General features: G+C 43.5%; 1 protein-coding gene across 1 annotated transcript in view; it reads right to left on the bottom strand.

Annotated features, from left to right (window-relative positions):
- Positions 1–7,679: 7,679 nt before the first annotated feature.
- PPTC7 (protein phosphatase targeting COQ7) overlaps positions 7,680–23,907 on the bottom strand; it is an 81,829-nt gene continuing 65,601 nt past the window's right edge. Inside the window, exons 4-6 of the mRNA XM_063964400.1 lie at positions 22,835–22,958; positions 21,315–21,444; positions 7,680–9,436 (exon numbers count right to left, since the gene is read on the bottom strand). Coding sequence (XP_063820470.1) covers positions 9,378–9,436; positions 21,315–21,444; positions 22,835–22,958 — 313 coding nt within the window. The 3' untranslated portion in view covers positions 7,680–9,377. The remainder of the gene's footprint in view (positions 9,437–21,314; positions 21,445–22,834; positions 22,959–23,907) is intronic.

The following is a 23,907-nucleotide window of genomic DNA, read 5'->3' as shown; positions in this document are numbered from 1 at the left end:
TTGACCAGATGTGACCGAAGAATTTTAGTCGGGCTCCCACCCGACAGCCCTCCAGGCATCGCAGTCCACCGTCATGCAGAAGGCTTTGAGGAAGCAGAGCCTGAGCTTTGTTCCTGAGCACCTGCAGTTGCTGGTTTGCGTGGTTTACCTCTTGCGCCTCTGGAGGTCATAGAAGCACCTCTGGATTTTCCCTTAAACTTGGCTGTCTGAAAGGACTGTAAATTTGAAGCTGAATAAGCTTTTCTGGCTGGGGGAGCTGCGGAAGGAAGATACGTAGACTTACCCGCAGTAGCTTTGGAGATCCATTTGTCTAGTTCGTCTCCAAACAAGGCCTCTCCTGTGATTGGTAGGCCTTCCACGCCTTTCCTGGAGTCCGCATCAGCAGTCCACTGGCGTAGCCACAAGACCTTGTGTGCGGACACTGCCATAGCAGTGGTGCATGCATTAAGCAAACTAATCTCTTTTATGGCTTCCACCATAAAGTTAGCAGAGTCCTGTATATGCTGCAGGAGTAAAACATCATCCCCCCCTAGACAAGGAATCTAATCCCTCAATTAGGTTACCTGACCATTTAGTAATGGCTTTTGTGATCCACTTACATGCTATAGTGCAGGCCTGGCCAACCTGTGGCTCTCCAGCTGTTGTAAAACTACAAGTCCCATCATGCCTTGCCACAGTTTTGCTATTAGGGAATGCTAAAACTGTGGCATGGCATGCTGGGATGTGTAGTTTCACTACATCTGGAGAGCCACAGGTTGGCCAGGCCTGCTATAGTGGGTCTCTGGGCCACCCCAGCAGCTGTGTACAATGATTTGAGTGTAGTCTCAATTTTACGATCAGCCGTCTCTTTTAGGGAGGCTGCACCAGGGACAGGCAATACAATTTTTCGTGAAAGCCTAGAGACTGATGCGTCCACTATCGCTGGATTTTCCCATTTTTTCCTATCCTCCAGAGGAAAAGGAAAAGATGAGAGCAACCTTTTAGGGATTTGAAATTTCTTATCAGGATTAACCCACGGTTCTTCAAACAAGGTATTCAATTCCTTTGACGCAGGAAAAGTGACTGAGGACTTTTTACATTAAAATAAGATTCCTTACACTTCTCTGACACCTTATCAGGAATTTGCAGAACCTCTCTGATAGCCTCTATAAACTGTGACAGAGTAGCATCCCCTCCCCTCCAAATCCACCTCACCCTCCTCCATGCCTGACCTGTCAGCGTCAGACTGCAGGATATGGGCCAGAGATGGTTTTTGCGGATAAATGGGAGGGGATTGAGACGCTGGTTTGGGGACTGAGTCTCTGTTCATAAACTCATCCACAGTCTGTCTTAAGTATTGCGTCTCTTTCTCATTGCGGTATAGCTTTGTAGAAATATGAGATCATTCCCTTAATGGAATTAGCCCATTCCGGTTCAGCCCCGCTACTCTGGGAAGGTGTACTGCCCTGAGTACCCAGTAATGAGCCCCCTGGTGAGGAGGAACACTCCGTTGTACAAGAAACACACTCTTTGCCTGACATAATGTAATGTGACAGCGCACACACAGGAAAAGGTTAAGCACAATTAACCCACAAAGAGCCCTTCAGGGAGACACAGAGTTAGTTGGAGCCAGCCACCACCGCGCCCTTATCGCTAATGCCAAGCTTAGCCGAGTCGCAGACTAAGTACCCTGATAGGTGACCTAGTACAGTAATAATTGCTCCCCCCCTGCTATGACCCCCTGGTACCGCTGAGGTAATCTGGAGGCTCGCCAGAGGAGCTGCGCGTCCCTGTCAGTCAGCGTCTGTGTCCACTGCAGAGGGAAAATGGCGCTGGTGAGCTGCTGGGTACGCCCATAGTGAAGGCCACGCCCCTTTAATGGCACGCGGTCTTCCCAATTTTTTTGTACTGGCTGAGGTAATCTGGTGCTTAAAATGGAAAGAAAATAATTTTAAGGCTGTTTTTGCCAGTGTGGGTACTGTGTACTGAGATGCAGCTGTGTACTGTGTCTGGAGACACATTCCGCCCTGGTTAGAGGCCGTGCGCCTCCGTACCCTCATGCCGCCATAATGGCCGGCGACACGCTACCCGGGACGCCAGCTTAGTACTCAACACTCTTCTTTCTTCTGGCTCTGTTAGGAGTGGCGGCGTGCTGCGGGAATATACGCTCGCCGTGCTGGGGCTTGCGAATAGTTACCTCAGGAGCTCAGTGTCCTGTCAGCGGTGAACGGGACCATTAACCCTTCAAGACAGGGATGGGGAACCTTCGGCCCTCCAGCTGTTGAAATACACATACCAGCATGCCTTGCTACAGTTTTGCTATTTGGCCATGCAAAAACTGTTGCAGGGCATGCTGGGATGTGTAGTTTTACAACACCTGGAGGGCCAAAGGTTACCCATACCTGCTTCAAGAGGTTGGGCGGTCCCCCCCTTTCCTAAGTTCCCCGAAACAGGCAGGCTGGTGCCATCCAGTCCTGCTTGAAAATAACAAACATAAAATAAATGCAGAAAACTCTTCAGGAGCTTCCATAAGCATGACTGGCTCCTCCGGGCACATTTCTAAACCGAGTCTGGTAGGAGGGGCATAGAGAAAGGAGCCAGCCCACACTATTAAATTCTTAAAGTGCCCATGGCTCCTAGTGGACCCATCTATACCCCATGGTACTACATGGAACCCCAGTATCCTTAAGGACGTAAGAGAAAAGTGAAGTGCTGTGAATACTTTCCATATGCACTGTAACTGTTTAATTGCACTATACAGGATGTAGATAAAAGGTAGACAACAATGTCAACCAGTTATGGTGTAGATATTGTTAAAATGTCAACAATGTAAGAATGTTGAAATAAGGGTTAAGCTTTGGTGGTTGGACAGGGTTTGTGGTGAAAGCTTATTGGAACGAGCGCAGGGGTCTGACCCACACGACAGTCACATAACTGACAGGAACCAGAGACGCCTCTGGAGCAGTCAAAAGCAGGTAAGTCACCAATGCATGGACGATATGTTGACATTCTACTATGTCAACATTATGACCAAGTTATCATTCTCAAGTCAACATGATTGCTGACATTTCATACCCAACCTGAAAATACATACCCATTTACAGTCATCTGTAATAGTTACAACGCTGTGTCTAGATCTAAATTGGAACAGAAAATATATTATAAACACTATTTATTAAATTATTTCTTACAGTTTACTTCTATTTACAGAGCTATTCCTGTACTTAAGTGACATCATACATGAAATGCAGACATTTTTATTTAGAAATAAGCCATTGTACAGAAAATAAAAATGAAATCAAGTATAGAAGTACTTGGTTCAGGTACTCTCGCCACCAATATCTACTTCAGAAAGTCTCAAGCTGTGAAGTTACATACAGCATCACATAACTGAAAAATGTCAAAATCAATGCTAGATTTGCTCTGACAATGGTGTTCCACCCATAAGATTGTGAATCCAGATTTCAGGCCCCAGCAATCTATATTATTAAAAAACACACAAGAAAAAAAAAAAAAAAAAAAAAAGAGAACGTGCACTTTATAGAGGAAACGCTGGTACAACTTTTAAAAGACAGCACACTAATACATTCACTCAAGTACACCTATTTATTACATTAAAATGTTCATTCAGCAGACTTGCAGAAAGAATGAGCACACACTCCCACTAATGCACATAGTAGTATGTATCTAGTGGTAGCAGATTATCCCTTTTCCAACAGCGTTACACACTCAACATTCACTTCATCAGCAAGAGAAGTTATGTACATGTCACAGAGAACGGATTACTAGCATCATCTTTGATCAGATTACCATATCTCACTTTAGAAAGTGCATGGAGTTGGTTTATTTTCACTCATAAAATAGATCTCTTGTGCGTAGACAGCTTTGTAACAGACCAAACTAGGCCGATATGTTACAGTGCAGAATTTCAAATAAGTGGCATTGCAAAAATAAGCATTTATAATACAGTATTGCTTAATAAAGAGATGGAAAGCTATTAAAAAAGTTACCAGTCTTTGGTGTTTCTTGCAAGAGAAATTAAGAGCCATACTAATTGTTATCGGACCTAAACGAATAATTTGTGTGAAGATATAAAAGCAGGCTGAGCAGCAGCGATTTATCAGATTGCATTATCATACCATGCAGATGGAAATACAGACTGTGTATTACTTTTAAAATATAGCATGATGCAATTTTCAGAACACAGTATTGCAATAAGAAATAAAGGACTAGTAAATTTGCTATGTTAATCAGTCTGCTTATTATACACATCATAGTTAAGGAGAATTAAAATGACAAGAATGAATATTAAAGACGCAATCCCAAACGATTATTATATATATTTTTTTTTACAAATGAACATAATTTTTATAGGCTATCGGCCGTACTGAAGTCTTTATTTTCCAAAATCATTCTGTAGGTGGGACTTATTGATCTCGAACGTCTGATCTTAGATCACCTTCATCAATGCACATGATGGAAGATGAAGGGTGTGTTGTGAATGAACATACTGAGAAGGTGGCTTCCCAGATGATCTCTGCTCACTACATCATGTCAGGCCATTGACATCTATCTTCTTAGATTATTTGTTGCGTTTTAATTCTCAATTACTTTTTTTTTACTATGTGTGAACAAGCAACTAAAGAGCCAGCAGTTTCACACAGAGTATGAGATACAATCTACTCAACAGTGCTAATGGACAGTGACTGATACAGTGTAACACTGTACTATATCGTGCGGGCAAAGGTTTATCCATACAAGGATTATTCTGAGCATCTACTGAATAACCAGCAGTGACACAAACAGGCATGACGGAATATATGTTTTTTTTAATAAATATATATATTACATATACATCCACTAAGGATTGCTGGATTGGTCTTTTAAAACAAGAGGAATAGCTACATTCAGGGTTATGAAAGTATTAGGAGGTGGTCGTGGAATGCTAAATCATTCAACAGTAACATTTGTTACTGAAAATTAAAAAAATAAAAATGTTCACTTATCATTTCTCCCGACATTCATTTTTGTCTTTATTTCTCCTTAAAAAGAAACGTGTGATAGTGTAAGCACATGTATGAATGCATCATTTTCTTTGAGTTTGAGTCAACACTCTTTAGAGTATCAAAAGACACCAAGGACATTTAGCATTATTATAATTATGTTTTTAAAGCTGGAGGTATTCACAGATGAACAAATACACACTGATTGTTTTTTTTCTTTTTCTTTTTAAACATGCTTCTCCATCTAGTAGGAGCCAAGATCACTACAGCATGCAGCAGCTTCTCCAGATAAGCCTCCATTCTTCTCACAGCACTGGCCAAATAATGGGGGGAAATTCAAATGTTTGAAAAGTCGGTTGGGTGTCTGTTTTTTCCTGTCTATGAGATTGTTTTTTCCTATTAGATAGGAAAAAACAGACACCCAACTGACTTCTCAAACATTTGACTTCCCCCAATGTCTGTTTGGGACGACCTTGCAAGGCATTAGAAACTGTGGCTTGTATCTAGACCATTCACTCCCACTGTTCAATTTAATCTGCCACATTGCATAGCACCAGAGAAACTGGAGCAACAGCTAAGGAGTATTAGCAAATTAGTAGTTAATAGTAGGTGCTAGTGCAGGTCAGTCTGCTCGTAGTACTGTGTGAAGGATACAAATGAAAAAAACAAAACGAAAAAAAAAAACAATAAAAAAAACAAGAGTGAACAGGTACATAAGCCAATGGTGATGGAATACAGGCTATGCTGAAAATACATTGAGTTAGAAACTACAAGCCCACTCCCATTTCAATCAGAAGTGTGTATATAGGATATGGAAATCTAAGCAGCTTACAGCAGCTGTGCATGAGATTCTACTGTGTAGGTTTTCTAGAAGAATGATCACTCTTAACAGAAAAAAAAAAAAAAAAACACCCCAAAATTACCATTTTAAGATGGTTACTTAGATAGTTGGTCAAAATTACATATCCAATGTTCAAAATGTTAAGGCAGTGGTTCTTAAACTGTGTACTGTGGGTACGTGCAGGGGTGCCCTGGATTGGTGGTCCAGGACCAATTTAAATTATTTATATTCAATGAAATAGACAAAACCAGTGCTTGTGGATTCCAAACACAAAATGTGGACAAACAGAAGTGAATCCTGCCCCTCACCACATAAATGAACCCAAGGATGACATATAAACACAATTTACTAAATTTAATATTTTTTTTAATTTCTGGCCTAGGGATGCCATGTAAAAAAATCTGATAGTCTAGGGTGCTGTGATTCAACAAAGTTTGGGAACCACTGCTTTAATGTATTTACGGGAAGATTTATTTTTGTAGTAAAACTGGAAGTAAAAGCCATCATTGAAAACTAATGACCAGTTGTAATTTTTCATTGGAAAAAAACATCCAAATCTTTAGCCATATTTACAAGGAACTAAATTTCACAGAGAAGCAACTTGGCGAAAGGTCTTCTATAAAACTTGTATTTCTATTATTTTAATGCTAAGACTTTGCAAAAACTGTATACAGGTTGAGTATCCCATATCCGGAATGCTCGGGACCAGGAGCATTCCGGATATGGGATTTTTCCGGATAACAGATTACCTGTTATCTGTATGGGTTTCGGGGGTCCAGCGAGTCGGCAGGGGGGACCGCCGTGAGCCCAGCACGACGGTGAGGGGTCCCGGGGATCTGGCGCATCAGTGGGGGAGACCGAGGGGTCAGCGGCGGGTACTGGGAGTCAGCGGCGGTGAGGGAATGGCTGCAAAGCCACTCCCCCACCTGTCTGTGATTGGCCGCAGACTCCAGTGACGTCATGACGCCGGCCGCATCATGACGTCACTACAGGACTGAAATATTCCGGTTTTCGGAGTATTTCGGTTAACGGGTGTCCGGATAACGGATACCCGACCTGTATATGAAATAGTCAAACAAATGAGGATTCTGATATATTTGAATGTAAAATCCTCTTCACTACTTTTGTGATTAGAAGTCACTGTTTAATAACATAGTCCAAAGAGAGCATATACCATGAATTCTTACAGGGAAGAAAAACCCAGGCATCCGTATCCCCCAGCTGAGATCTGTAAGTGGAGTTTCTCAAACATACCAATTGCTACTAAGTTTATAGTGCAATACAAGGCACTTAAACCAATAAACATGTTGAAAGATCACAGTGAGATTCATGAAAATACCACGTAAAGAAATATACTGAATTGTAACCACCCTTATACAGGTATCACAAGAAAAGTAGTTCCCTCATTTTTCAATTGGATACAATTCCTCTTTTAGTATCCTCATAGCCAATGAATGAATCAATTTAAATGGCTCCACTTATCTGTAGTCAGTGGAACCTTGTATTGCACTATACGTTTGTTTTACTGCTCTTATATCTATAGGCCCCAAGAGCAGTCCTTGCTTTAGGCAGCATTACACTGCACAAATAGGAAACGGTCTATTGTTTTATACTAATTGCTACTATAAATGTACCTGCCCTAAGAACGGTCTAATACAGATCTTTTACATTCCACCAGCATATTATTTACTATTAAGTCTCTTGTGTGTATCATTATATGTCTAGAATATAACATGTTTAGTGATGCAAAACGTCTTTAAATGAGGGCTGGTATGGCTAATAGGACTGTGGAAAACTCATATTACAACTTGACGTCACAGCAGCCAAGAATTAAAAACAAACTAAATAGAACAAAGTCAAAAGAAAAATATTAGGTTTATATTTCCCCCTCTTAATACAGAAGTATGCCACAAAATGAGCCATGACGGTGTAGAATAAAAATGTTATGTAAGTATAATCAGGAGACTTCGTTCAGCATACATCTTTCTCATCCTTGAGTTTCTCAACCAGATCACACTAAAAATTTACTGAAGTGGGAGTTCTATTTAAGATGGGATGTTGCTCATAGCAACTAATCAGATTCTACTTCTCATTTATCTAGCACCTTCTAGAAGATAATAAGGCAACATCCCATCTTAAATAGAACTCCCATCTTAGTAAATGTACCGCTAAAATTGCAGATTCTACAGGATAAAGCGATGCAATGATCTCTACAATCAGTGGGAGAATAAAGGAGAACATACACAAATGGAAAGGAAACAAAGTTTTCTTGTGAGGAGGAAATAATGCAAATCGGAATAATAAGGCTTGATGCAAACAAACGAAATGGCCACGTCGTATATCCATGTGTTCTGGGAATCCATATGCTGGTTTTCCTGCTTTGTCAAGTTTTGGGCAGTTAAGGCAATAATAGAAGTCAGTCCAGGTGACTTCGCACAGACAACATACCACATTAGAGAGAACATACATTTCTAGACTGCTTACACATGAATAACCTCATTATCATTGAGAATCAAATGCCTGTTACAAGCATGATGTACTATTGTTATGACATGTACATGGTACATGTTAAAAAAAATATTTAAATAAAAGCTCAACATAAGTACACAAATATACAGTACAATATCACAAATGCATAAAGAAAAGTACAATATGAGGTAACATTAAACACCACACATAATACAATGAAATCAGTGTCAAAATATTTTTGAGAAGATTTTTTTTGTTTGGAATCGAATAAGCCCGAATAGAATCATATAGAACAACTTACCCCAAAAATATTTGTGACTTATACAATTTCACTGCATTGTCACTACATGTTACCCGGAATATACATTATATACACACCTGTATATAACATTATATATATATATATATATATATATATATATATATATATATATATATATATATATATATATATATATATAAACATGGCTTTAAGTTAAGGATCCTTAGAAATAACAGATAAACACTGGAAGGAACTCCCATGTCTTAAACTTGTATTATACAGCAGTTCATTATATAAAAGACTTCTAGCTGAGGTTATGCGATATACAATGGTGGCCAAATTAAAATGGACTAGACTTGAAATGGTCTAAATACCACCGGTGTAATATTCTTACAAATTGTAACTTTTGGGGTTTATAAGTGTGCTTTTTTTTTTGCTAAAACCGATTACCGGAAATCAAAAGTGCATCACAATTCTGTATAAAGCACCCAATGTAGTTTTACAGCAAACTATAAATTACGTGAACAAAACAACGATTTTGTCAGAATACAGCTTGCTGTTTTATAGGACGTTCCAGGGACTAAAATAAGTTATATCATTTGAGGCAATTCCTTTTTGTAAGAGATACCTCAACCAACAGACAGTAGTGGTTTCTACAATGTCCTCAGATGTCCATATACAAAGTTCTGCTTCTTTCCTAACAGGCCAATGAAATCTGTTGAAAATAAATTGCAGTCCTGCCAGCAGGATACAGTGCAAAATAGCAGTCCAAGGGCTGTAAAGGAATAAAAAAATCTAAATTTGTAGCAGATGTTCAGGCATTTCAGTCTGTATATTCGGCTACAATTGAAAGAAGAACAGTGATGTCATCTGGTTTTCCTCCTAAAAACGGAAGAAAAAAAATTAATTGCTTATGAACTGCAGCAAAATGTTTCCATCTCTGTTGTAATAACCAGCCTTCAAATTGTCAGCTTAATTTCCCATTTATATATAGTGTCACAAATCAGGGGCCTCTGCCATGAGCGTTAATAATGGGCAAAACAAACAATATTAAGTTCCAATATTAAGTGGCCACAAATGCATATGTAGAAGTCCAAATGTCGCTAAGAGTTAAAATTATACACTAACTCCCTGATCTGCCATTTCTGGCACTAAAAGCCCAAGGTTTAATGTACATAAAAGGACTATTTTAGTATTGACAAACTCATTTAAAATGTACATACGGGGGCAATTCAATTGTTTTGGGTGTCTATTGTTTTCCATCTAAATGGGAAAGTATAGACACCCAAGCAATTGTCAGGATTCAATTGTGCTTGGACACCCATGAATATGGCGCATGCCGCGCCAAATCAAACAGGCGTTAACTATGTCTAAACCAGTCTACAGTCTGTGTGGGTGGGTGTCCAAACCTCCATTTGGACCCTGAGTGTGCCAACTTAATGCACATTTCTTTTCACACCTCAGGAGGCTACAAGAACAAATGTCAACCCCGTGGCTCTCGGGAACCTACCTGGAGTAAAAACTGAATTGCTCTGTATTGTGGGTACCAGGTCGCATCGATCTGGGAAACTCGTTCACACTGCACCTGACCTGGTAATAGTCCAGGAATAACCCTTTCACGCCGCACAGCGACCTGTGTCGACCCAGCAATATACCGGGTCGATACCGGGTTATTTGTGCAGTGTGAAAGGCTTACAAGACACCTAGGATATTGGCTATTTATATTACAGCAGCACAATGACCCTAAAGCACATAGCAAACGCAACCTTGGAGTAAAAGAAAAAAAACAAAACCTGGAATGACCCAATCAAAGCCCAGCCCAATGTCACCAAGATTATGTGAAAATTGAAAGGACCATATGATGGTCCATGGTGAAGTGCAAAGCTTCTGTGGTAATTGCTGCTAAAAGTATTAAAACTAAAACAGGTGGTGAATACGTATTTGTAATTGTTAGTTATTTTTACATTATACGAAAAAGTCTTTTTTTTGTGAGGATTAGCGGTAAGAGTTCCTGAATAACATCATTTTGATGCAACTGTGAAAGACAGGGTATAAAAATTCCAAAAGGTGAGAATACATTTTATGGGCAATGTGTTAGCAGATGTTAGAAATAATTATCTTTATATGTGTTTTACTCTGGGACACTAAGCATGTCAGACCCAAACATTTTTCTCATTTGTAAACAAAACAAAAACTTTTCTTAAAATCTGGTATCTTCAGTACATTACTATAATAGTAGATCTTTAACAGCCACAATATGGACATTTTGGGAATGTTTGTAGTTTAGCTGTTAAGAGAGAAGCCGGGTCTCTCAGACCCATGGTTAGTAATGGATTAATTTCATCCGAACCGACCAAAGTCTGGCGTCTTGCTATCTACAATGCGCTCTGGTAAAGTCTCCTAAAACGGAGACACTCACTATACAGATTATTATCCTTCATTTATATGGCGCCACAAGGGTTCCACAGTGCCCAATTACAGAGTACCTAAACAAATCATCAAAACAGGAAAACAGCAGCTTACAGTTCAGTTGACGACAATATAGGACAAGAACAGGGTAAATAAACATAGCTACATCAGCAGATGACAGTGGAATAAGTATCAGGTGGCAGAATACTGCTGGATTTGGTGCAATTGAAGATTATCAAAGTAAGAAAAAGGATAAGGGAAGAAGGCCCTACTTGTGAGAGCTTACATTCTAAAGGGGGGGTGGGGGTAGACAGACAGGGGTGACACAGGTGGGGTACATAGAGAGCGTGGAACAGAGGGTTAGGATGAGATTTGGCTGGGTTTGGTGAAGTGGGTCTTGAGAGCCAGTTTGAGGTTTTGTAGAGAGGTGGAGAGTCTGAGGGGGAGAGGTAGAGAATTCCAGAGAAATAGAGCAGCACGTGAAAAATCTTGGCGGTAGGAGTGGAAGGAGGTAATCAGTAGGCAGGAGAGTCGGCGTGCATTAGCAGAGCGAGGAGGACGGGTGGGAGTGTAAGGTCAGAAATGTAGATGGAAGAGGAGTGGGTGAGGGCTTTGGGAGTGTGAGAAGCTTGAAATGGATTCTGAAAGAGAAGGGGAGCCAGTGAAGGTCTTGTGAGAGAGGAGAGGTGGACATAGTGCGTTTGGTGAGTAAAATGAGCCTGGCAGCAGCATTGAGGATAGACTGGAGTGGAGAGAGGTATTTGTCAGGAATGCCAGTCAGGAGATTTCAGTAGCCCTGTCTGGAGATGACCAATGAGTTGATAAGAGTCTTAGCAGCATCCTGGGTCAGAAAGGGTCTGATCCTGGAAATACTTTTTAGATGAAAACGGCAAGTTTGCGAGAGGTGCTGAATGTGTGGTTTGAAGGAAAGGGAGAAGTCAAGGATTACTCCAAAACAGCGCACTTGGGGGCTAGAGGAGATAGTAGTGCCATCAACAGATGAGATTATAGGAGGTGAGGTTATGCGGGAGGGAGGGAAGATGATCAGCTCAGTCACAGACATGTTAAGTTTAAGAAAGCGCTGGGATATCCAAACAGAGATAGCAGAGAGAGACAGTTGGAGATACAAGTGAGGAGAGCAGGGGAGAGGTCTGGAGAGGAAAGACAGATTTGAGTGTCATCAGCATAGAGATGATATTGGAGACCAAAAGAAGTAATGAGCTTACCTAGTGAGGACGTATAAGAGGACCAAGGACAGAACCTTGGAGTATACCTACAGTTAGTGGTAGTGAGGGGGAAATGGAATCATGAGAGGAGACAGAGAATGAACGTTCAGAGAGGTAAGAAGACAGCCAAAAGAGGGCAGTATCACGTAGACCAATGGAGTGAAGGATATGCAGTAGGAGAGGGTGGTCCACAATGTCAAAAGCAGCATAGAGATCAAGATTAAGTAGAGAGTAGTGTCCCTTAGATTTAGCAGCATGGAGGTCATTGCATACTTTTGTAAGGGCAGTTTCAGTGGAGTGGAGAGGACGGAAGCCAGACTGGAATGGGTCAAGTAGTGAATGTGAGGAAAGAAAGGAAGTAAGGTGGTTGTACACAATACGCTCAAGGAGTTTGTAGGCAAAAGGGAGGAGAGAGATGGGTCGGTGATTGAAGAGAGTAATTGGATCAAGGGCAGGTTTTTTTTAAGAATAGTAGAGATGGAGTGCATGCTTGAAGGCAGAGGGGACAGTGCCTGATGAGAGGGAGAAATTGAGAAGATGGGAACAGGCAGAAGGAGAGAGGTAGCAGAGGAGGGGATAGGGTCAAGTGGGGAGATGGTGAGGGGACATGAACAAATAAGGGCCATGACTTCCTCACTAGATGCATGGGAGAAAGATGTCAGAGTTGGTGAGATGGGGAGGGGTGGTAAGGGATGGGAGGAGGCTGGTTCCGATGGTCTGGTGTGATGTCCTGACGTATGGAGTCAATTTTGGATGTGAAGTGGCAAAGTCAAGAGCAGAGAGTGACGAAGGGAGACGAGGTGGAGGTGGGCAGAGTAGTGAGTTGAGAGTGGCAAAGAGGCGCCGGGGGTTGGAAGACTGGGAGGAGATGAGGGTCTTGAAGTATGACTGTTTAGCAAGAGAAAGGGCAGCACTAAGGGATGAGAGCATAAGTTTGAAATGGAGGAAGTCTGCCTTAGAGCGCGATTTCCTCCAGTGTCGCTCAGCAGTACGAGAGCATATTTGCAGATATCTGGTGCATTTGGTGTGCCATGGCTGAGGAGTAAATTTGCGAGGGTGAATAGTGGTTGGTGAAGCAACAGAGTCAAGAGCAGAAGTAAGGGATGCATTGTATATGGAGGTGGCTTGTTCAGGGCATGAGAGAGAGAGAATAGGAGAGAGAAGTGAGTCAAACAGGGAGGAAAGGAATGTGGTATCAATAGCCTCAATGTTACGCTTAGTGATGGTAGCCTTAGGAGGTAGAGATGGGGTAGCAGAGAGAGATAGGTTAAAGGAGAGTAGGTGGTGGTCAGAGAGGGGAAATGGGGAGTTGGAAAAATCGGAACTATCACAACGGTGAGTGAAGACCAGACATGACAAGGTGAGGAGGTCCACTGGGAGAGACCAAGTGAAGAGGTGAGGTTAAGGAGATTAGAGGCAGGGGATTGTGTGGGGATATCGACAGGGATGTTGAAATCGCCTAGGATAATGGAGGGAATGTCAGAAGAGAGGAAGCCAGGAAGAAAAGTTGTCGATGAATTTGGAAGCAATGCCAGGGGGGGCAATAAATGACAGCTACTCTAAGATGGACTGGTTGGCAAGAGGCGTATGGTATGGGCCTCAAATGTAGAGAATGTAAGGGATGGTTCTGCTGGTTTAAGTTGGCAGGACTGGAAGGTAAAAGGACACCCCCCCCCCCCCATGGCGACCCCCAGATCGGGGGGGGGGGGGTGAATGCGAGGCCCCCAGCAGAGAGAGCAGAAGGTGAAGTAGTGTCAGAGGGAGTAATCCAAGTTTCAGTGATGGCTAGTAGGTGCAGGGAGTTAGAAATGAAAAGGTCACGAGTTGGGACCAGTTTGTTGCAAACCGATCTGGCATTCCAGAGGGCACAGGAAAGGGGGTATGAGTTTGTGGGAGAGATGAGAATGAGATTATCAGGGTTGCTGTAGCGATGATGTGAGATTAACTTTGAGGGCAGGGATGATGAGAGTAATGATGGTGCGGGTGCCTGAGCTAGGAGGGAGTCCTGTGTGATGTGGATGGGGGTGTGGGGAGGTAACAGGGCTGAGTTGTGGGGTAGTAGGACCATGGGGAAGAGGTGAGTGAAAGTGGGGTAACAGGAAAGGAGAGGAAAGGAAACAGAGGGATGGAGGGGAGACAGAGGAGGTGTAGGAGACTAGGGGGGGGGGGGGGGGGGAAGGATAAAGATGTGAACAGGGGGCAAGATACATGATTAGGTAGACACTGAGTGATGTGGAGAGTATAAGAAAACCTTGACATGGTGTTAAGAAGGTAAATAGGTTGAGGGAAAATAAGATTTTACTTACCGATAAATCTATTTCTCGTAGTCCGTAGTGGATGCTGGGACTCAGTCAGGACCATGGGGAATAGCGGCTCCGCAGGAGACAGGGCACAAAATTTAAAAGTTTGACCACTAGGTGGTGTGTACTGGCTCCTCCCCCTATGACCCTCCTCCAAGCCTCAGTTAGGATACTGTGCCCGGACGAGCGTACACAATAAGGAAGGATTTTGAATCCCGGGTAAGACTCAAACCAGCCACACCAATCACACCGTACAACTTGTGATCTGAACCCAGTTAACAGTATGATAACGTAGGAGCCTCTGAAAAGATGGCTCACAACAATAAACAACCTGATTTTTTTGTAACAATAACTATGTACCAGTATTGCAGACAATCCGCACTTGGGATGGGCGCCCAGCATCCACTACGGACTACGAGAAATAGATTTATCGGTAAGTAAAATCTTATTTTCTCTGACGTCCTAGTGGATGCTGGGACTCCGTCAGGACCATGGGGATTATACCAAAGCTCCCAAACGGGCGGGAGAGTGCGGATGACTCTGCAGCACCGAATGAGAGAACTCCAGGTCCTCCTCAGCCAGGGTATCAAATTTGTAGAATTTTACAAACGTGTTCTCCCCTGACCACGTAGCTGCTCGGCAGAGTTGTAATGCCGAGACCCCTCGGGCAGCCGCCCAAGATGAGCCCACCTTCCTTGTAGAGTGGGCCTTGACAGATTTAGGCTGTGGCAAGCCTGCCACAGAATGTGCCAGTTGAATTGTGCTACAAATCCAACGAGCAATCGTCTGCTTAGAAGCAGGAGCACCCAGCTTGTTGGGTGCATATAGTATAAACAGCGAGTCAGATTTTCTGACTCCAGCCGTCCTTGAAATATATATTTTCAACGCTCTGACAACGTCCAGCAACTTGGAATCCTCCAAATCGCTAGTAGCCGCAGGCACCACAATAGGCTGGTTCAGGTGAAACGCTGATACCACCTTAGGCAGAAAATGAGGACGCGTCCTCAATTCTGCCCTGTCCGAATGGAAAATCAGATATGGGCTTTTATATGATAAAGCTGCCAATTCTGACACTCTCCTGGCTGAAGCCAGAGCCAGTAGCATGGTTACTTTCCATGTAAGATATTTCAAATCTACCGATTTGAGTGGCTCAAACCAATGGGATTTGAGAAAATCCAAAACTACATTGAGATCCCACGGTGCCACTGGGGGCACAACCGGGGGCTGTATATGTAGTACTCCTTTTACAAAAGTCTGAACTTCAGGAACTGAAGCCAATTCTTTCTGGAAGAATATCGACAGGGCCGAAATTTGAACCTTAATGGACCCTAATTTGAGGCCCATAGATAATCCTGTTTGCAGGAAATGTAGGAATCGACCCAGCTGAAATTCCTCTGTCGGGGCCTTCCTGGCCTCACACCATGCAACATATTTTCTCCAAATGCGGTGATAATGTTGTGCAGTCACCTCCTTCCTGGCTTTGACCAGGGTAGGGATGACCTCTTCCGGAATGCCTTTTTCCCTTAGGATCCGGCGTTCAACCGCCATGCCGTCAAACGCAGCCGCGGTAAGTCTTGGAATAGACACGGTCCCTGCTGAAGCAGGTCCCTTCTTAGAGGTAGAGGCCACGGATCTTCCGTGAGCATCTCCTGAAGTTCCGGGTACCAAGTCCTTCTTGGCCAGTCCGGAGCCACGAGTATCGTTCTTACTCCCCTTTGCCGTATAATTCTCAGTACCTTGGGTATGAGAGGCAGAGGAGGGAACACATACACTGACTGGTACACCCATGGTGTTACCAGAGCGTCCACAGCTATTGCCTGAGGGTCTCTTGACCTGGCGCAATACCTGTCCAGTTTTTTGTTGAGGCGGGACGCCATCATGTCCACCATTGGTCTTTCCCAATGGACCACAATCATGTGGAAGACTTCTGGATGAAGTCCCCACTCTCCCGGGTGAAGATCGTGTCTGCTGAGGAAGTCTGCTTCCCAGTTGTCCACTCCCGGAATGAACACTGCTGACAGTGCTATCACATGATTTTCCGCCCAGCGAAGAATCCTTGCAGCTTCTGCCATTGCCCTCCTGCTTCTTGTGCCGCCCTGTCTGTTTACGTGGGCGACTGCCGTGATGTTGTCCGACTGGATCAACACCTGCTGACCTTGAAGCAGAGGTTTTGCCAGGCTTAGAGCATTGTAGATTGCTCTTCGCTCCAGTATATTTATGTGAAGAGACGTTTCCAGGCTTGACCACACGCCCTGGAAGTTTCTTCCTCGTGTGACCGCTCCCCAGCCTCTCAGGCTGGCATCCGTGGTCACTAGGACCCAGTTCTGTATGCCGAATCTGCGGCCCTCTAACAGATGAGTACTCTGCAACCACCATAGCAGAGAGACCCTTGTCCTTGTCGACAATTTTATCCGCTGATGCATCTGCAGATGCGATCCGGACCATTTGTCTAGCAGATCCCACTGAAAAATTCGTGCATGGAATCTGCCGAATGGAATCGCTTCGTAAGAAGCCACCATTTTTCCCAGGACTCTTGTGCATTGATGCACAGACACTGTCCCTGGTTTTAGGAGGTTCCTGACTAGTTCGGATAACTCCCTGGCTTTCTCCTCCGGAAGAAATACCTTTTTCTGAACAGTGTCCAGAATCATCCCTAGGAACAGCAGACGTGTCGTCGGGATCAGTTGGGATTTTGGAAAATTCAGAATCCACCCGTGCTGTTGGAGCACTACTTGAGTTAGTGCTACTCCGACCTCCAGCTGTTCTCTGGATCTTGCCCTTATCAGGAGATCGTCCAAGTAAGGGATAATTAATACGCCTTCTCTTCGAAGAAGAATCATCATTTCGGCCATTACCTTGGTAAAGACCCTGGGTGCCGTGGACAATCCAAACGGCAGCGTCTGAAACTGATAATGACAGTTTTGTACCACGAACCTGAGGTACCCTTGGTGTGAAGGGCAAATTGGGACATGAAGGTAAGCATCCTTGATGTCCAAGGACACCATAAAATCCCCCTCTTCCAGATTCGCTATCACTGCTCTGAGTGACTCCATCTTGAACTTGAATTTTTGTATGTACAGGTTCAGAGATTTCAGATTTAGAATAGGTCTTACCGAGCCGTCCGGCTTCGGTACCACAAATAGCGTGGAGTAATACCCCTTTCCCTGTTGTAGAAGGGGTACCTTGACTATCACCTGCTGAGAATACAGCTTGTGAATGGCTTCCAATACCGTCGCCCTGTCGGAGGGAGACGTTGGCAAAGCAGACTTTTGGAACCGGCGAGGGGGAGACTTCTCGAATTCCAACCTGTAACCCTGAGATACTACCTGCAGGATCCAGGGGTCCACCTGCGAGTGAGCCCACTGTGCGCTGAAATTCTTGAGGCGACCCCCCACCGCCCCTGAGGCCGCTTGTAAGGTCCCAGCGTCATGCTGAGGCCTTTGCAGAAGCCGGGGAGGACTTCTGCTCCTGGGAAGGGGCTGCTTGGTGCAGTCTCTTACCCTTTCCTTTGCCTCGGGGCAAATATGAATGTCCTTTTGCTCGCTTGTTCTTATAGGAACGAAAGGACTGCGGCTGAAAAGACTGCGGCTTTTTCTGTTGGGAGGGGACTTGAGGTAAAAAGGTGGACTTCCCGGCTGTTGCCGTGGCTACCAAATCCGATAGACCGACCCCAAATAATTCCTCTCCTTTATACGGCAATACTTCCATATGCCGTTTGGAATCCGCATCGCCTGACCACTGTCGTGTCCATAGACTTCTTCTGGCAGATATGGACATCGCACTTACTCTTGATGCCAGAGTGCAGATATCTCTCTGTGCATCTCGCATATAAAGGAACGCATCCTTTAATTGCTCTATAGTCAATAAAATACTGTCCCTATCCAGGGTATCAATATTTTCAGTCAGGGAATCCGACCAAGCCACCCCAGCACTGCACATCCAGGCTGAGGCGATTGCTGGTCGCAGTATAACACCAGTATGTGTGTATATACTTTTTAGAGTATTTTCCAGCCTCCTATCAGCTGGATCCTTGAGGGCGGCCGTATCAGGAGACGGTAACGCCACTTGTTTGGATAAACGTGTGAGCGCCTTGTCCACCCTAGGGGGTGTTTCCCAGCGCGCCCTAACCTCTGGCGGGAAAGGGTATAATGCCAATAACTTCTTTGAAATTAGCAGTTTTTTATCAGGGGTAACCCACGCTTCATCACACACGTCATTCAATTCCTCCGATTCAGGAAAAACTACAGGTAGTTTTTTCAGACCCCACATAATACCCCTTTTTGTGGTACTTGCAGTATCAGAGATATGCAAAGCCTCCTTCATTGCCGTGATCATATAACGTGTGGCCCTACTGGAAAATACGTTTGTTTCTTCACCGTCGACACTGGATTCAGTGTCAGTGTCTGGGTCTGTGTCGACCGACTGAGGTAAAGGGCGTTTTACAGCCCCTGACGGTGTCTGAGACGCTTGGACAGGTACTAACTGGTTTGCCGGCTGTCTCATGTCGTCAACCGACTTTTGTAGCGTGCTGACACTATCCCGTAATTCCATAAACAAAGCCATCCATTCTGGTGTCGACTCCCTAGGGGGTGACATCACCATTACAGGCAATTGCTCCGCCTCCACGCCAACATCGTCCTCATACATGTCGACACACACGTACCGACACACAGCAGACACACAGGGAATGCTCTGATAGAAGACAGGACCCCACTAGCCCTTTGGGGAGACAGAGGGAGAGTTTGCCAGCACACACCCAAGCGCTATAAATATATATAGGGACAACCTTAATAAGTGTGTTCCCTTTATAGCAGCTCAAATATTATAATATATCGCCAATACGTGCCCCCCCCCTCTCTGTTTTTACCCTGTTTCTGTAGTGCAGTGCAGGGGAGAGTCCTGGGAGCCTTCCTCGCAGCGGAGCTGGGCAGGAAAATGGCGCTGTGTGCTGAGGAGAATAGGCCCCGCCCCCTTTTAGGCGGGCTTCTTCTCCCGGTTTTTTTTGGAACCTGGCAGGGGTTAAATACATCCATATAGCCCCAGGGGTTATATGTGATATATTTTAGCCAGAATAGGTATATTACATTGCTGCCCAGGGCGCCCCCCCCAGCGCCCTGCACCCTCAGTGACCGCTGGTGTGAAGTGTGCGGAGAGCAATGGCGCACAGCTGCAGTGCTGTGCGCTACCTCATGAAGACTGAGACGTCTTCTGCCGCCGGTTTCTGGACCTCTTCTCTATTCGGCATCTGCAAGGGGGTCGGCGGCGCGGCTCCGGTGACCCATCCAGGCTGTACCTGTGATCGTCCCTCTGGAGCTAGTGTCCAGTAGCCTAAGAAGCAAATCCATCCTGCACGCAGGTGAGTTCACTTCTTCTCCCCTAAGTCCCTCGTTGCAGTGAGCCTGTTGCCAGCAGGACTCACTGAAAATAAAAAACCTAACAAACTTTTTCTAAGCAGCTCTTTAGGAGAGCCACCTAGATTGCACCCTGCTCGGACGGGCACAAAAACCTAACTGAGGCTTGGAGGAGGGTCATAGGGGGAGGAGCCAGTACACACCACCTAGTGGTCAAACTTTTAAATTTTGTGCCCTGTCTCCTGCGGAGCCGCTATTCCCCATGGTCCTGACGGAGTCCCAGCATCCACTAGGACGTCAGAGAAACTGGGAGTAGGAGTGGAGGCTGTAAGAGAATCAGAGCAGAAGAATTGCAGAAATGCAGGTGAGAAAAGCAGTGCAAGCTCAATGGGTGTAGATTTAGTTTGAAGTTAATCAAAGTGCTGCTCATACATCTAGCCTCAATGCACCATGTAGCGCGAGATGCCTGATGTGAGTGAGCCGCCAGGTCCTGTGCAACTCTGCTAATGTTGCACATTTTTTTTTGCTGAAAATGCATCTTATATGCAACACAATGCGGCTAGGACACACAAGGAGACTGCTGATTAATTTGATATATTGACACTTGTACTGTGTGTGACGCAGTATATACACAAAGCAGAACAGAACTTGTATTGGAAAAAAGCTGCAGCTGCTACATTGTAGAACTTTGTGTAAAGATTCAGAGACTCAGTTGCACACAGATATACAAGTGTCATATATAAAATTAATCAGCACAATCTCCTCATGCATCCTAATCGCAATGCAAATAAAACATTTTTGTCAAAAATGAAGCAAAAGACACCCAACGCTTTAAGATTCTCACGTGACCTGGCCTGCCAAGAGGGTCTGTTTGGTGTGAATGCAGCAAAGATGTATGAGGACATATCTGTAATAACAACATACACCACCACCAAAGGAGGAGTGAACACCTTTGACCAGTTGTGCTCTATTGCCTCTTACTACTGAAGAAAATGATGCCCTTATGTGTATTTTATTGTGTACTCCAATTACCTTGAGTTCTTAAACATGTACGTTATTAGAACAAATATTCATTGATTAGTGTCAGAACAGTGTGATTCTAAATAGTTGGGTCACTCAGACCCATGTTTTTATTTATTTTTTTAAAAGTCAGTGTTCCAGGGTTAAATAAAATATAAACAAGCTCACTTAGGGTGCGATTCAATTGTTGGTTGACCAGGCTGCCAATAAATGCCACCCGACAGCGATTCAATTGTTGCTCCATTTGGGCACACATGCAGCCAGGGGGACATTTCAGCTTGCAGCCTCCTGAGGTGCTTGTGTCACTGTTAACGGTTTTGGGTCAGCAAAACGAACCATGTTTGCACGTTACTTCTTGAGTATGCTCTATGTTGTCTGCCACATTGCAGCTCAAAGTTCTCTCCAACAGTGGAGATCAGACATTCAAAGTAGGGCAGTTACATAGCACACTTACCTCTGACATTTAGCCCATAGTCACATGCAAATTGTGCAAATGGTGACATGTAATTGGGATCGTAGGCGAGATCGTGAGCTTGCTCTGCAATACTACGTGCTGTCTGCTGTATACTTTCATAATTCGCATTCTGCAAAGAATCAGGAAAGACATTTCACTATACAGCTAACAAAATCTCAAACTGAAAGGACCACTAAACCCAAAGTATAATGGTTTCCGGATGATAGATAGTCAATAGGTCGACACCATATGATCAACATGCATTTGGTCAACGGTGTTAGAAAGCCGACACAAGTTTCTTGGGGGTTTTCACATTATTTTCAAACTTTTACTTGATTTACCATCCACATGGACTATGATATGGAATAGTAACCTGTGCAGAGTGGGATACGGTCATTAGGTCGACAGTCATTAGGATGACCATTAGGTCGACGTGAACAAAGTCAACATGGGGTTTTCACTTTTTTTTTCTTAATTTTTTTACTTTTTCATACTATACGTTCCAAGTGGACTACAACTGGGAACGATAGCCTGTGCTGAGCGCAGCGGTAGTGGAGCAAGGCACCTTGCCTTAAGCATGGTGAGCGAAGCGAGCCATGCGAGGGGACAGGAAGCATTAATTGGGGTTCCCCATCACTTTACAAAGAAAACACCAAAATCAGTAAAAAAAAAAAAAAATGGTGTCACCCTTTTTTGTGTGGACTATTTCAATGTGGACCTTTTGACTGTCAACCTTTTCTACTGTCGATTTTTTACCCTGTCAACTAATGACTGTCTTATCTTATTATTGTAGATCTTCTATACCACACCCAATATAATGATGGCCTCAAAAGTGAACATTAATCCTTTTGCCTGTCCTTACTTAAGCAGCAAGTGTTTAATCTACAGCTTTTATATTATTAACCATTTTTGTCTCACTGGCAAGGAATAGCTGATTAGTGTCCTGCAATGTGATTAATGACTTGAAGTCTGTTGTGTGTATGAAAGTATCTGTTAATCAGACACGTTGCAGAGAGTTTTAAAAATATACTCGCAAACATTATTGGGAGATTTTTTTTACATAAGCCAGCTTACATTTTAGCTTTAGTGGCCCCCATAGTAAACAAGATACTACAGTAATGCACCAAATGACTTCTTGTAAAAAGGATGGTTAGGGGTCTATGTACTAAGCCTTGGATGGAGATAAAGTACCAGCCAATCAGCTCCTGTCATTTGATGGTTAGGGGTCTATGTACTAAGCCTTGGACGGAGATAAAGTACCAGCCAATCAGCTCCTGTCATTTTTCATCCCCAGCCTGTGGCAGTTAGAAGCCGATTGGCTTGTACTTTTATCTCCATCCAAGGCTTAGTAAATAGACCTATAACTGCTTTTATTTGCAGGTGATGGTATGTAAACCACCAAACACACCCAGACAACAGACCATTACAGCTGGTTGCCGTGAGAAACAGGCAGCAATGTTACACTTCTATGCAGATTTCTAGATATTTTATTGGTCAAAAAGTTACATTGTTTTGCATACCTTTAACTTTTTTAATTCTTGAAGTATCATATAATCAGGCATGTTATCAAAAAGTCCATCAGTTGCTGTAAGAATAATGTCACCCAGTTGAACATCAAATGAACTACTGTCTGCAGCATCAGGACTGTAGAGAGAACAGATGGGAAAGTGAACGTCAGCACACAAGTAAAAACAAACTGCAGAAACAATAAACGCACATTAGAGATACTTTCCCTCTGGACCTCATCTTCCCAAAAAGCCCTCTTTATTACAGAGTTTACTGTTCTATAGGCAAAATAGCCTCCACATGTACGTACCCATTAGTAAGATGTCTGATTTCTAGCAGTACATAGTAACCTATGCTTTACAATGACACAGACAGACAATGCAGATCTATGATTTTTTTTCTTCTTTCAAATATTGGTGTTCTAGAACGTTTACTTATCAAGGTCCAGTTCAGTGGTCAGACTCCTGCTGAACACACGCTGTGTATCATTTGAGGAGGGGACAAAAACCTTTCACGTGTCCTATGAACAGCCAGGCATCTGAACACTCCCATCTAAAAGGGATTGCTTGCCAAGTTTAGTGTGGCTTTCCATTACAAGAACACAGTGTGCTGATGGAACTATTTTCACACTGATGTGAAAGCAACATGAGCCCTCTATGATCACATGCCTACAGCCCTGCACTCAGGAAAGGAGATATCAGATCCAAATCTCATGTCATTCTAGAACCACTGATAAATGCAGCATCAATAAAAATACATCTTTATTTTCACATTTTGGAGTCACGCATCAATTTAACATTATTTGCAGAAGGAGAGGTCAATTCAATTAGGTGCGAGTAGTTTTCACGCCAAATTCACACTTCTAATTGCATTTGCAATCCAAAGCCATTCTTTTTAGAGGAAATTTGTGTTTTTTGTGCGCACTGAGCAAGTGAAAAGATAGGGAAAATATTTTATCTTAAAAAGGTACAAATGTTGGGAGTTGCTTCAGAGCCACTTGGACATCACTACTAATGGCTAATTAGGCATTTAAAAGTTTTCAATTAACTTAACTGGGGCAATAAATACATGTCCTTACTGGTGTAAA

This window comes from Pseudophryne corroboree, chromosome 1 (genome assembly GCF_028390025.1).
Source record: "Pseudophryne corroboree isolate aPseCor3 chromosome 1, aPseCor3.hap2, whole genome shotgun sequence".
NCBI lineage: Eukaryota > Metazoa > Chordata > Amphibia > Anura > Myobatrachidae > Pseudophryne > Pseudophryne corroboree.
The sequence above is the reverse complement of the archived record's forward strand: the minus strand, read 5'-3'. Positions and strand labels throughout refer to the sequence as shown.